Source organism: Bactrocera neohumeralis, chromosome 4 (genome assembly GCF_024586455.1).
Source record: "Bactrocera neohumeralis isolate Rockhampton chromosome 4, APGP_CSIRO_Bneo_wtdbg2-racon-allhic-juicebox.fasta_v2, whole genome shotgun sequence".
NCBI classification, from domain to species: Eukaryota; Metazoa; Arthropoda; class Insecta; order Diptera; family Tephritidae; genus Bactrocera; species Bactrocera neohumeralis.
In genome coordinates this window covers 30,754,443-30,769,317 of record NC_065921.1, presented here as the reverse complement: position 1 = coordinate 30,769,317, position 14,875 = coordinate 30,754,443, and the positions used below count along the sequence as shown (strand labels likewise).

General features: G+C 36.0%; 1 protein-coding gene across 2 annotated transcripts in view; it reads right to left on the bottom strand.

Annotated features, from left to right (window-relative positions):
- Positions 1-3,327: 3,327 nt before the first annotated feature.
- The window catches only part of LOC126756547 (UDP-N-acetylglucosamine--peptide N-acetylglucosaminyltransferase 110 kDa subunit), a 118,020-nt gene continuing 106,472 nt past the window's right edge, over positions 3,328-14,875 (bottom strand). For both annotated transcript variants that reach the window (XM_050469687.1, XM_050469688.1), the window contains exons 9-10: positions 10,785-10,965; positions 3,328-3,710 (exon numbers count right to left, since the gene is read on the bottom strand). In XM_050469687.1, coding sequence (XP_050325644.1) covers positions 3,443-3,710; positions 10,785-10,965 — 449 coding nt within the window. In that variant the 3' untranslated portion in view covers positions 3,328-3,442. The remainder of the gene's footprint in view (positions 3,711-10,784; positions 10,966-14,875) is intronic.

Below are 14,875 nucleotides of genomic sequence, written 5' to 3'. Positions count from 1 at the left end.
AAATTACCACGAATGTCATACGGACCTTAAAAAATTAAAAACATATTTTTTTTTTTTGAGCTGAAGCAAAAGCCTCGATAACTTGTATGCCCTTTGTGAGTTTTGACCATTTGTAGTCGCCGCGGCATTGAATTTGCCAACTTTTTGAGCGTTGTTATATCAATTTTGGCCCATTCTTTAACAATGTCCTGTTTCAGCTGTTTTAAAAAATCGTACTGTTTCGTAGTTACAAAAAAGTTTGCAGAAAGGATGCCGACGCAGCGGGATATTATGCGTTTCGAAAAGAGCTTTTATGTACTTTGGTACAAGTATCGGAGCGTTGTCATGTTGAGATATTCAGTTTTAGCCATTAAGCCCTTCACCGAATGGGATAAGCTCACTTTCCAATATGTCAACATAATTTTCAGCGCTGATACAAGTAGGTACAAAGCATATCTCGGACTTTTATTAAGCACCTGTGGCAAGACTAGCGAGTATTGTTCCAATTTTTGTGGTGACCATCAGGACCGTCCAATATAAATTTTTTTCATCGTCAAAATTAACATCGTATAAAATAACGGAATCGAATTCTTCTTCCCAAAATTTGTACTTATCATAAAAAGCGGCTTTGGTATTTCAGTTTCATATTTCAGCAATATTTTCGCAATATTTGGTGAATTCGTTAGCGAATAACTAATAGTTCTAGTTCAGCTATAATTTGTTAGCAACTCAGTGTCAAGTTGTGTAATGTGCCGTTTTGTCAGTTCACTTGTTGGGAGTACAGTACTATTATATTGTTACAATTCTTGGATCCTTTAAAAAGTTAGTGATTGTATTTCGAAGTATTGGCACACTGAGTAAATTATAAAGCGAAAACACACACACACACAAGTATGCTATTAAATTAATATTTGGTGGGTAGACCATTGATGACAGCTTCCAGACTCCTTGGCATGGAATAAACTAATTTTTGGGTCGTTTGCTGGGTTATTTGTGCCATTCCACAAAACCTTCTTCAACTCTAGTTTGATAACAAACGGCCCGCTTTCTCATCCGCCTTTCCAACTCCTACACACAAATGCTCAATTGGGTTGAGTTCAGGCGATTGTGGAGGATGGGACAAAGCGTATGCGGTGTTATAGGTTAACCACAATCTTACAATATGGGCCGAATGTTTCGGGGTCTTGGCTTGCTGATCATGCACATTTCAGCAAGACAATGACCCGGATTGGTAAATTTAGTTTTTGGGCACTTTTTTCAAATTATCCTTCAAAATATTTAAATAAATCGTTTTGTCTGATGGACAAATACCAGCTCACCCACACATGCAGCAGCCATGCATATCCACACCATTACGAGACCACCGCCGTATTTCACTGCTGGAGCAAGATTTTGTTTTTCAAATTCAGTGTTTGGCTTTTCCACGACAAAGTACGACCAACGCCCAGAAAGCTATTGTACTTACACTCATCTGAGAAAAGTACTTGGTCCCAGAATGAGTTTGGTTTTTTGATATACTCGTACGCGTAGTTTAAGTGCTTTTTCTGGTTACGTGAAGATATCAACGGATGTTTTCGGCCAACACGCGAATCATAGCCAGCCGCATGTAGTACATTTCTAACGGTCATGACATGAATAACATTTCCAAATTAATTTTTCACCTCAGCAGAAATTTGCGTAGATGATATTTTCGGATCTATTTTGACTTTCCGAACAATGTGCAGCTTTTCGCGATGGCTTAAAACTCGAGGATGACCGCTACGGTCAGCACTTTATAAAAATGGTGCTTCTTTAAACCGCCTTATGATGTTGCGAATTGTGAACCGGCTTCTGTCAATCATTTCACCTATTTCAGCATACTACTTGCCTTGGTTGTGCAGATGTAAAATAATTTTACGCTGAGATTTAGTGGTTTCTTTTTGTTTTGAAGACATTTTTATAAGAAAAATTAGTTTTTCACGTTATTGAACACAAAAATGAATTTCACAATGCCAAAATGATTCACAATTTGAATAACTGTTAATAAATAATAATTAATAAATAGAAAATTATTCGAAATATTGCTCATCGCTGGTCACAACTTTTTCCATCTTTCTGACAATGTCAAATAAGCACCATTACGGTAAAACTTTTCAACTGTGAAATGGCTTGGCGGGTGACTCCCAATGCTTGTTCTTTTTGCGTTTGACGCGGATCCTCGATCATCATCGAACAACGTCTATAAATCACCATCTTTGAAGCGACGAAACCCTTCACGTTGTTTCAAGTAGGACAGCACATACGATTTCTATGACTGAAAGCATCTAGAATCGCAGTCTATTTTACAAATGTCTATGTTAAGTTTTGGATATATAAGACTCGATCATCCCTATATGCTGGAGCCATCTGTTGACAAACAGCGGGAACTTACTTGCGCACTATAGTTTATGTATTATTATAATTCTATGTATGTACATATATCCGTTTAAGTTGTTAAAATTTGTTTAGCCCTTAAGTTGGGTAAAACTCTTACATTGAGATGCACGACGAAAAATGTCGAAACTTAACTTTCATCTGTAAGAACTGGGCCGTTTTGGCGGCCAAGAACGAACTAAGCCTTGTTTTTGATACCCGTTGCATTGATCGGAACAAATTGTGGTAAGAAGGGGCAAGATGTGTACAATGAAGCGAGTGATGCTAAAACTCCACAGCCACTGTTTTCGAAATAGTTTTTAACCGGCTTTGCAACATTAGGCCGGTCGCGAATTTCGTGTCCTTCGGAATTGTCGTTGATTCTAGTTGCGGTTAAACGTTTTGAAATGTCTGCTTGAGTGACTTCCAAAAATTCTTCAACAATCTTTATGGAGTACTTCCAGTTCCTCACATTCAAAACTTTTAATTGGGTGCTTCGTTTTCCAAGCCAAAATCACCGCTTTTAAATCGTGCGAACAACTTTTGATAAGTTCGCACAGTTAGAGCATGTTCACTATATCTATACTTGCACCAAAATATGATGTCCTTCGGTAGTGGTTTTCTTAAACAATTAATGATCAAGTTACGCCATGCTCCTCCAATCCGCACGAATACGGACTCAATAATAAATGAGTTCAATAGCGCCTCCGATAATTAAAATAAAAGGATACAGATACGCACCTAGAAGGATTACCGAAAGATCCGAACTTCAAAACGGATAATTATAATAATTGTATGTTTTAATTTTTCGTAATTATAGCCGAAATTACAGCCGTAATATTTGTATGATTTTTTAGTGCTATATCTAATAACCGTAAGATTAACAAATCTACATTATTCTGAATATTGGGCTCGGTAATGAAAATGCGTGGATAGTATTAGAATATTAACAAAAAATTCAAAATATACAAGTGACTCTATTTAATAACCTTAAGCCGCTCTATAAACAACATTCAGTTTCTAATTTCATATAAGTAAAATAATAAATATTTAAAATAAGTGTATAGAAAATTCACTTGTCCGAAACAGCAGAAATATGGTCTGGGAGTTCATTGGCTGCAAACCGATCCCACATTAGTTTAAAAACCATTTCTAAGCCCCTAGCATATTGGGCGCAATCAAACAATGGACTTTCCACTCGTGCTTTCCACACTTTTGCTCGCATCCCTTTCAGATACTCCCTTTCAGTACCCAAACGAATCGCAATGTCTTCGTATTCTTGTCTTGTGTGTGCTATAAGTTCCGGACATCCCAATGTAGCTAATTGCGATGCAGCAACTCTGTAAATAAAATAATATTATTAAATAGTACGCTTCTTATATACGTAATAAACAAAATCTTCAATTTAATTTCTCATACAAAAGTGTATAGGCATGTATTTATGTTTTCGTATGTTTAAACTTTTTGCTGCTTTAGGAATATACACATATATTAACATACGTATATACTTGTATAAAATAGAAATATTGCAAATGACTCATAAGTACCCAAACGCTAATGAAGAAGTGGATTACTCGAGACTTCAAACCACATCGCTCAAGTATTAAAATACACACATTGTTATGGACAGCTGCACGACTACACGACAGCAGGCTCTCGGTTGTCGGTCTCGCTAAATTAAAATTATTTCTAATTTTGCTAACGACAGTAGAGAGGAGTGATGTCACTAATATGTAAAATTATTCAAAGCTCTAACAAAGCTGACGTTATTTTACAAAAAGAAGCATAAAATAGCTCTATTATATCATTTGTAATAACAATTGTTATTTTAAAACAAATAAATACTTATTTTTTGCATAAAAAATTTGACGTTGAACAAAATATGTATTAAAATTTCATTGAAATGAAAGGTATTAGTATGGCAACAACGAAATTGTGTACATACAAAATGAACAGCTGTGTTGTTTGTTGTTTGACATGTCGCTGCCGTCTTACAAATGTCCATGTAGCAGGCTTAACGAAGCCATTTACAGTTCACTGTCGTGCACTCATGTCTTGTCGCTCTCTATGTGCTCAGCACATAACTGAAGATTGCAAGTTACTCTCACAAAGAGCAAATAACGAAAAAGAAACGAAAAACTAGCTGAAACTAGCAAGAAAATATGGAAATGTTATTTTTTACAATCATTTCATATCAACACTCGAAAATTAAACAATGAAAATAAACAAAATCAAAGCAAATGATTGAAATATATAATGTAATATGCTGTTAATTGCACTAACGGAAACTTGCAGGTTTCTCAATTTTTTAAGCTTACAACATGTGCACAATTTTGCTAGTTTCTGCTGTTTTTATAGGTTCAGAAACGATTTTCCTGCAGAACTTTTGCTGGCTAGTAATAGTTAGCAGATAAGAAACAATATTTGTATACATTTTATAATTGTCATTGTCATTTGAAGTTTTCGAATTTGTGTCTCCGAAAGTTTCATCATCGTTGGGAATTTATCCGATTCAAGTAGTTGGTCATCCTGTATTTCAGTGTTGATGTGGCGGGTCTTGCGTTTACTTGGTGTTGACATTGCCAGTAAGTCCTTATTTAGTCGCCTACACCAAGGCTATGGGACGCACCGCACATTATACGGAGGCTGCTATATATATTTCTGGCCTAGGTGTTGCCAGGTGCAATCTCACATTTCCATTGGAAAGTTTGACATTTTTTAGCATAACATCACTCAGAACGTTTTGTCATTTAATCGTGAATTGTTTTATTTACACGGAATTAAAAAATTCATCTCGGCCAAAAAATGGAATTAACTCGTGAACATTTTCGTGCAATCATTTTTCACAACTTTCGATGTGGATTATCACGACAAGAGTGCATCGATGAACTAAAACCTTTGTATGGCTATGAAGCACCATCCTATAGCACTGTTAAAAACTGGTACAACGAATTCAATCGTGGCCGACGCTCGCTCAAAGACGAATTCTGAAGGTCGTCCAAAGCAGCCGTTGTGCCAGAAAACATCTGCCGTACGTGAACTGATAATGCAAGACCGTCATGTAACATACCTTCAGATAGAGGCATGCGCAATTTGACAATCGCTCAAAAAAAGGCTCGTGTGGATTGGTGTAAAGAAATGCCGAAAAAATACGATCGCGGTGCTTCAAAAGACGTTTATAAGATCATCACAGGTGACGAATCATGGATCTATGCGTATGAGCCCGAAACAAAACAGCAATCGACCGTGTGGGTCTTCCAAGACGAGCCAAATCCAACGAAAGTTGTTCGTGGAAGAAGCACTTCGAAGCAAATCGCCTGTTTCTTCGGCAAAACTGTTCATGTGGCGACTGTTCCGCTTGAGCAACGTAGGATGGTCAATTCTGAGTGGTACACCACCATTTGTTTGCCTGAAGTCTTCGGAGAAATTCGAAAAACGGACAAGAGAAGACGAATCATTGTGCACTATGACAATGCGAGCTCTCACACATCGGCTCAAACCAGCGCCTTTTTGACCGGCCAAAACGTCGAATTGATGGGTCATCCGCCGTACAGCCCTGACTTGGCACCCAATGACTACTTTTTATTCCCACACAACAAGGAAATAATGCGTGGTCAACGATTTTCGTAGCCAGAAGATGCTGTTGAAGTATTCAAAAATCATGTTTTGGAGGTGTCTCAATCGGAGTGGAAAAAGTGCTTCGAAAATTGGTTTGAGCGCATGCAAAAGTGTATAAATCTTGATGGAGAATATTTTGAAAAACAATAAAACCATTTTCGTTGATAAATATTCCAATTTTCATTATTAGGCCAGAAATATATATAGCAGCCCTCGTATCATCATTAAATAACGAATTTACACACAAGTAGATAGTAGTTTGTGATATACATGAAAACCGCACGGCAGAACGGACTATAATTTCGCCATAGGTTGTTTCCAACCCAAGTTGAATTTGGTTTGAGTTTATTATGAACACAAAGCAGAAACTTTTAAGCATAGATTGGTACATTGCAGAACAACACTTTTTTTGCTGGGTATTCCTCTAATGATGGCCTACCTACATACCTACTAAGCAGAAATAGTTCGCCCTCTGCTAGATATTTGCAAATTAATATCTATAATTTGTGGACACAAAAACGGAGTGACTATTTGCAGATTCAAGTCGCATATATTTGTTGTTAAGTCCAGAAAGATGTAGATGCACTTTTAATATGATGTTCAAATGATGAATGTTTGGCTCAAATATTCAGCGTTACTAACAAAACAAGAAGAAAAACATTTGCGACTTCCACATACATATATACACATATAATGTAAAAGTGAATCTTCACTGTTGTCGTCAACTAACGTAAAGAAAATTGGACAACTACGAACAACATAAAATAGGTTTTAAGTGTATTTTATTAAACATTTTTAAAGTTGATCCCGCATTCGTAAATTAAACTCGAAGATATATACTGTGCCCAAAATATAAGGTGACATTGTATTTATTTTGAAAATTCTTTATTTATTCTTCCAAATCAATTTCATCTCCTTCAAAGTAAAGTACGGTACCAGTCGAGATTTGACGCGCTTGAGGCCCAAAACATCCTTCAAATGGTATTGGCTGAGCCTTTCGATATGCCAACTTGATCACCAAGGTCTCTAATTGTTAATCGACGGATTTTCAACACCAAATCTTTGATTTGTTGAACGTGAGCTTCGTCGGTTGAGGTTGATGGTCGCCCTGGACGCTCTTCGTCTTCGACACGTTCACGGCCGGCTTGGAACTCACTATACCACTTGTAAACATTTTTTTAGACATAGTCTAATCACCAAAGGCTTTCTGCACCATCCTCAACGTATCCGCAGCAGAAAATTGATTCCGTAAACAAAATTTAATGCAAATTCTTTGCTCAACAAATTTCAACATCGCAAAAAACGAAAAACTCACTTTTAGCAGCTCACAAAACGACACGTATCTCAAACACTAATGAATATTTTGACATGAAATTTGACATAAATATGACTGACAGTACTACCAACCTAAAAAAAACAAAAAAAAAAAAAAAAAAACAATTCTCCAAATCCTTCGACGCGCGCAGTTTAAATTCAAATGTCACCTTATTTTTTGGGCACAGTAGTGGGATTTTCTCCAATCCAACAAATGATCCAAAGAATCACAAGCTTTACCCATGTATTAAATTTCTTTCATATATCCCATAACGAAGAAATTTTTATAATCTCAAAAAATTAAACTTGACTTAAAATCCGCTGGCTCGAAACCGGTTTTAGACTTAGGCAAAGTTGTTCCTGATGAACCGTAGAACATTTCCCACAAACGCGAATTTAATGAACACAAATTGACCCGTCTTAGTGTATACAAGTATATGTAGGTTATATACTTTTGAGATTTTTAAAAAATGAGGATTTAAAGCAGATCTGCTACATCTCTTGCGATGAAGATTTTAGCAAAAATTCCAGAATCTGCTCCAATCATTTTAAAGTATATGAATTCGAAAAAAAAACCACTTCAAATTGAGTGGGGTTTACATACATACATATTTGTGTTGAAGTCTATCCTTATGTGTTCTATAGTTCTTAGACTAAATTAGTCTCATAATATTTCATTATATTAGAACCATCCTCAAATAAGACATATCTGACCTAAACTCAATCAAAGTGGCTTAATTTAATATATTGAGAAGATGTACAAAACGTCTACCAAAGGATTTGGATTTATTACATTAGGGATATGAAGCTTAGTCTAAGGTCTAAATCAATTTCATTCATATTAAACGCTAAACCAATTCCATTCTTATTAAGCGCTAAACCACCATAAGAAAGTTTCTCCACTTAATTTCATTAAAATATCACACATGTTGACCAACCTACACGGTTAAAAGGCAGGTGGGAACTCGGATAACACTACCTAAGATATATTGAGAGCAGGTCGGAGCCTATTGCACAAGCTTCTGAAATTACCTAGGTATACCCGAGAACATATTTTCCAGCAATTTTATAAATATGTAACTCATACACTGACGGACATATTCGGCATAAGGTTTGTTTGAATAAAGGAAATCATTATATAGTATATATATTATACGGGAGTTTGGCTAACTCGGGAACCAATTTCACATAATTTCGGATAAGATATCTTACATATTGACCAATATATACGGTATAAAGCCAAATCATATATTCGGTATATGGGAGATACCTGGTTTTTGCATTACAACATATTATTAAATTAAAAGTAATTAAAGATGCTATTTGAGTTCCATTGATATTGATATAAGGAGTAATGTCAACTAGATCTTCGTAAAGCCTGATTTTAGTTATATTGGGGTTAGGGCACGTTTTCACCGTTATTAGGAAAACAAGCTCACTTAATTTTATAAATATATCATATACTGGGCGACATATGCGTTATAAAGTCAATCGGATCTATTTGGTATATGGAGGCTAAGGCAATTGTTGATTCGACTCAACTTATTTTGGACATAGTACAGCATACATACTATTACCAGGAAAAAATTTGCTCCCAAATTATTTAAGCAGATTTTAGCTATTTTTCCAATAGAAGTCTGCAATAGGACAGAGGTTCACATATTCGGTATCTGGGGGTTTGAATACAATTTTGTCCATTTCATCTCCTTCAAAGTACTCTCTTCCAGCTGCAAAACACTTATGCCAACGAATTTTTCAGTCATCATAGCACTTGAAAAAATCTCCGTCGTAATGACCATCAGAGCCGTCTTCGATTCACAACCTACACTTTTGATATCCTCAATTTAGTATTAACTGTGTCCTTGGAGTGGTCGTGTGAATTTTCTGAATAGGCAGAAGTTACACGCATGTAAATCAGACGAATGCGGTGCTTGCGGCTCGTTATTAGTTGAAAATGTTGCGAAATGAACACGAATAACCAGTGCGGTATGAGATGGTGAATTATCGCACTTCTTTGTACAAAAAATTCAGACATTATAAAAAACGAAGAATTCACTTTTAGAGCCTCACAAAACGATGTGTATCTCAAATACTAATGAATATTTTGAATTGAAATTTAGCATAGATGTCACTAACAGTACTACCAACTTACAGAAAAAAAATTTAACGATTCGAAAAACACGCGAAGCATAAATTAAAAATTCACCTTTAAAGTTGAACACAGTAGTATGAGAAGTAGGCGTGTTTTTTTTACTGAATTTGGTTAAAATAAGTCGAGTAGGTTCCGAAAAATTAATTTTCGACTAAATGTGTACAATCCCAAACCATAGCTCCACCTGCACCATGTTTTACAGTTGCTTTCAAATTTTTAATATTTGCTTACAAATTTTTAATATGGTGGGCTGTGTCAAGTTTTCTCCACACAAGCTGCTTGTTTCTTCCTTCAAAATACAGAACTTACTTTTGTTCGTAAAAAGTACTTTTTCCAGAATTCAATGGAATTATTTACATATTCCTTTGCATAGGTAAGTCACTTCTGTCGATTAACCAATGATATCAAAGGTTTTCTTCGTGCAATACGGCTGAGGAAATTCGATTATTTTAAACTTCATTGAACAGCACAGCAGTGCTAACAGACAGAAAACAGTTGCTTAATATTTTCCGAAAATTTCCTAGTTGTCAGCTTAAGATTTCATTGTACTTACTGCAAAACATCGCGACATGTGTGTAAAGGTGGTCGGCCGGGAAACGTAGACCCCATTTTTCTTTAAGTTTTAAATTACTCGTTGTACTGAGGAATGTGTCGGTGTCAGTCGCTCTTATTTCTCAGGAAGTTGTTCCTTCTTTATAATGATTTTTCCCTATCCAATGTCAATTTTTTCCCCCTTTGTATGCATTATCACTTATAAGAAATATAATTCTTAAAACTAAAAAATCTACTTAACGGAACATCAAAAAAATTCGGAATTATACCAATTGCTCAACAAACGAGACGTGTTACCGTTAATTATCGATAATTTGGAGTACAATAATTTAATTTAGGGCGGAAATATAGAATAAGGCTTAAATAAACACTGCGATGACATTTTTATCGAATTTTTATGCTACTGAATTACGTCTGTATGCACCGGTTTGCTGCTAAGTGTATATTATTTACAATAAAGTTAATAGAGGGCAAGGACGCGCACCCTTTTTAAAAAATTATCGACCAGTCGATGCCGATTCTTAATGCAGTTCGTTGTACTAAATAATAGTCTTGCACTTTATTGTGGAGCCTTTTAAAGGTTTTCGATTAGAACTATTATAATTTGTAGCAACATGTTGCAATAATCTTGTTTTCTATTAACGTTGGCCGTTATCTGCTATGAACACAAATACATGCGTAGAATAAATATTTTATACAGGCATATGTACCAACATATTCTAAAAAATCTAGAACAGCAAGCATGCCTTTAATTTACCGACCACTATAAAACATATACCTTGAAGCTAATGTCTCTCCTGGTAAAGTCACCACAGGCGTTCCCGTCCACAAAACGTCCATAGAAGTAGTATGCCCATTACAAAGCGGTGTATCAAGACAGATATCTGCTAATTGGCCGCGGCGGACATGTTCCTCTTTCGCTGCTACGTTCGAAAAAATTACGCGATCACCAGACAACCCTAGAAAATAGAAAAAATATATGAATACTTTTTTAACTTTTTTTACATCAATAAAAATATGGGTAATACTAATTTCTACCTCCATCTTTTTTAAGTATTTCTTAAATACATTTTTATTTTATCTAAATCAGGACTAAGGCTCATAATAAGTACTAACAATTATTTCACTTTGTCCATGTAAATTATTAGTGGGCCTAGCATAATTGGAAAATCAGTTTAAATAAATGGCATTATTTTCGTCAATAATATCTTATTCATACAAATATCCTTACAGATTATTTTAATAAATAGAACGTTTAGATGTAAGATGTAACAATTCCGCCTTGTATTTGTGATAATTTTTCAAAATTTCAGCGGCCCTGATGTAGACCCTGATTTACACATGTAAGCATATGAAATTTTAGCAGCCGATGTTATCAGTACTTTATTGCTGAATCTGCATGAAATAACTCTTTGATAAGTCTAGCCTATTGTATAGGAATTTATAGTATTTAATGCAGAATTATTTAAATTGTATATTGTTTAATCATACAATATTAATATATTCATGAACATTGTAAGTTTTTACAACAATATTTCACAACAAATATTATTAAGGTAAATATTATTTGAAAACAAGTAAGGAAGGTAAGTTCGTTCACAACATTTTATACTCTCGCATGAAAAGTGATAATCGAGATTTCATTATACATTTAATATTTTTCAAATACCGTAATTTATTTTTATTCCGCTAAATCAGGTTCCTTGTACTATATATTATACAGAGAAGGCATCAGATGGAATTCAAAATAGCGTTATATTGGAAGAATGGCGTGGGTGTGAACCGATTGGATATATTTCGTACATGTCATCATTGTTAAGAAAATATTATATACCAATTTCATTTTTCAAACGGTCATAGTAGTTCTACTGAGAAATTAGGCACTTTGGTCCATCGGGTGGGCCACGCCAAATATTCTGCTACTAAAAAAAAACTTGGGTACAGCTTCCCCTGCAAATATTCTTCCGTAAAATTTAGTGTTTCTGACGTGCTTTGTTAGTCGCTTAACGCACTTTTAGTGTTTTCAAAATTTATAACTTTAGGTGGGCAATATTTTTATAAAATTCTTCCATATTTTGAACTTATTTAAATGCCTGAAATATTAACTTGTAATCAGTTTTGTCCACATAGCTATAGTAGTTTCCGTATTACATATATTATTAAATGTTTCCACGCCCGATTTTATAAAAATATATTCCATAATATTTGCCTAAAAACTATGTACGATTTTGTTCAAATTTCATTTTAGTATCTTTATTTAAGGCTAATTATGACACTTTATAGTTTTCGACTTTCCGCCATTTTGTGGGCGTACAATGGAATTATACCTGATTTTTTATCTTTATTTTGGTTTTTGCCAAATAGTTTACCAAGATTGTTTTCATATATTGTCAATGTTATATTTTTAATGTAATTAATATTGCACGAATTGTACGGACAGACTTATATATTTATTTTTGTCACCCATCACTTTTTATATATAACCCTATATCTGATTTAAAACTCTCTTTTATATTAGGACTTACAAACAACCGTTATGTGAACAAAACTATAATACTCCCAAAACAGATCGGTAGCGCGCCTACATTGCAACCTCAGAGTTAAATACAAGGTGCGTTCCAAAGTAAACTGGACTTAAAAAAACAGAACAAATGGTTTTTTTGACAAAATCAATTTATTTTATTCAAAATAGTCTCCTTCTGCTTGAATACAGCTTTTTGCATGGTCCAAAAGCATGTCGAACGAGTGTTTTAGCTCCTTGGCCGGTATGGCCGACAGTATGCCTGTGCAAGCCCTTTGGATGGCCTCTACGTCTGCATAACGCTTTCCTTTCGTGGGCATTTGCATTTCTTCGAAAAGGAAGCAGTCGCACGGTGCCATATCAGGTGAATACGGGGAGTGGTTAATGGTGATTTTTGGTCAAATAATCAATCTTCGAATGTTCGATTCTGAGCAATTTTTGGTCGTAAGTCAATTTGTGCGGAATAAACCGTGCAAACACATTTCGTAAGGAAATAGATATTCATGAATAAATAAATTCGTGATACTTTTTAAACAAACCTCGTATAAATAAAAATAGACTCTTCTTAAATATATTATTATCTAATTTTTAGGTCCTATTTAAAAAATAGGTGACTTTATGTGACATTAGATGCATGAATGCTGGAGTGCCACAGGAAAAAATGCTTAGTCCTGTACTTTACATAATTTTTACATCTGCTCCGGTATACTGAAAATGTATTTATTGCTACTTAGGGCTATGATACTGCTCTATTGTCGTGAAGCCAGACTACAATTGGACCAAATAATTTAATGCAAGAAAAATCAAATAAGGCTAGCTCAACTAAAACTAAGCTACTAAACTCGCTTTTGCCTAACGGCTACTAAAGACTGTGCCGAATAAAATTGTCCGCTACAAAAACGATAAAATCTTTTAAATTAGTATTTCGATTATAATGGTAAACTAAAATATTTTATTTAAAAATTGTATATAAGATTTAAAAAACTGTGGAAGATTCTGTTAGTCGCCGCATCTTTTCGTAGAATTTTTGAGAATTACCCCTGTCGCCCAGCTTGTCAAGATCTTCACACTCACGCATTTCGGGCTCTCTTTTTTTTTGTTTACAAATGCGTCCCGCTTCCCTCTTCAACTCTCGGTATCTATCCCATCCCGCACGTGTTGTAGTCGATTGAAACGTTGGTCTGTTTTCTCTCCGCTGCGACACGGCACTCCTCGTCATACCAGCTGTTCTTTTGCCTTTTTCGAAAACCAATGGTTTCGTTTACAGTTGTACGTAAGGAACTTAAAATGCTGTCCCACAGTTCCCTTAAACTGAGTGCTTTCAGAGACAGGAGTGCAAGTCTAGTAAAAAATCGTTCGGCTGTCTATTCTGATTGCAGCTTCTCGACGTCGAACATTTCTTGTGTTTGTTGATGTGCGCTTTTTTGCTGCACAGAGGCGGGTGCGTATCTTGGCTGCAACAAGATAGTGGTCCTAGTTTATGTTACGACCTCGGAGCGTACGCACGTCTAAGACACTTTAGACGTGTCTTCCGTCTATCACAACATGATGGATCTGGTTGGTGGCTTTTCGATCCGGAGACAGCAAGGTAGCTTGATGTATTTTCATATGCTGGAATCTAGTATTACAGATAACCATATTTCGGGCCCCGGCGAAGTCGGTGAGCCTCAACCCATTTGGGGATGTTATCTCGTGGAGGCTGAATTTACTGGCTGTTGTGCGAAAGATACCTTCCTTGCCCACCCTGGCGTTAAAGTCGCCAAGCTCGATTTTGACATTGTGGCGGGGGCAGATCTCACAGGTGCGCTTCAAGCGCTCATAGAAGGCATTTTTGGTCTCATTGTCATTTTCTTCCGTCGGGGCGTGGAGGCAAATCAGCGATATGTTGAAGAACTTCGCTTTGATGCGGATTGTGGCTAGACGTTCATCCACCGGGGTGAATGACACACCGAATTTGCGCTCCTTTATATGGCCACTGTAGTAAATGCCACAAGGACCTACGTGCCTCAGTCCTTATCCCGTACATCGCATTTCTTGGACGGCGGTGAAGTCAGCCTTTATTTTCACAAGGACATCAACCAGCTGGGCAGCGGCACCTTCCCAATAAAGCGACCGGACATTCCAGGTGCATGCCCTCAAATCGTAATCCTTAATTCTTTTGTCATGGTCGTCATCAAAAGGGAAGTCGCTCATCCCAGCCTGACTAATATTTTCCATTGGGTGCGTTTTTTTACGTGGAGGGTCCCAAACCCAGCGCACAACCCTGCGGAGGAGATGTTTCGCCTTCTCACTTTAGCTCGCCTTCAAACGGATGTTCTTTGTCTACCCAGAGGATACTTCGTCTAGAA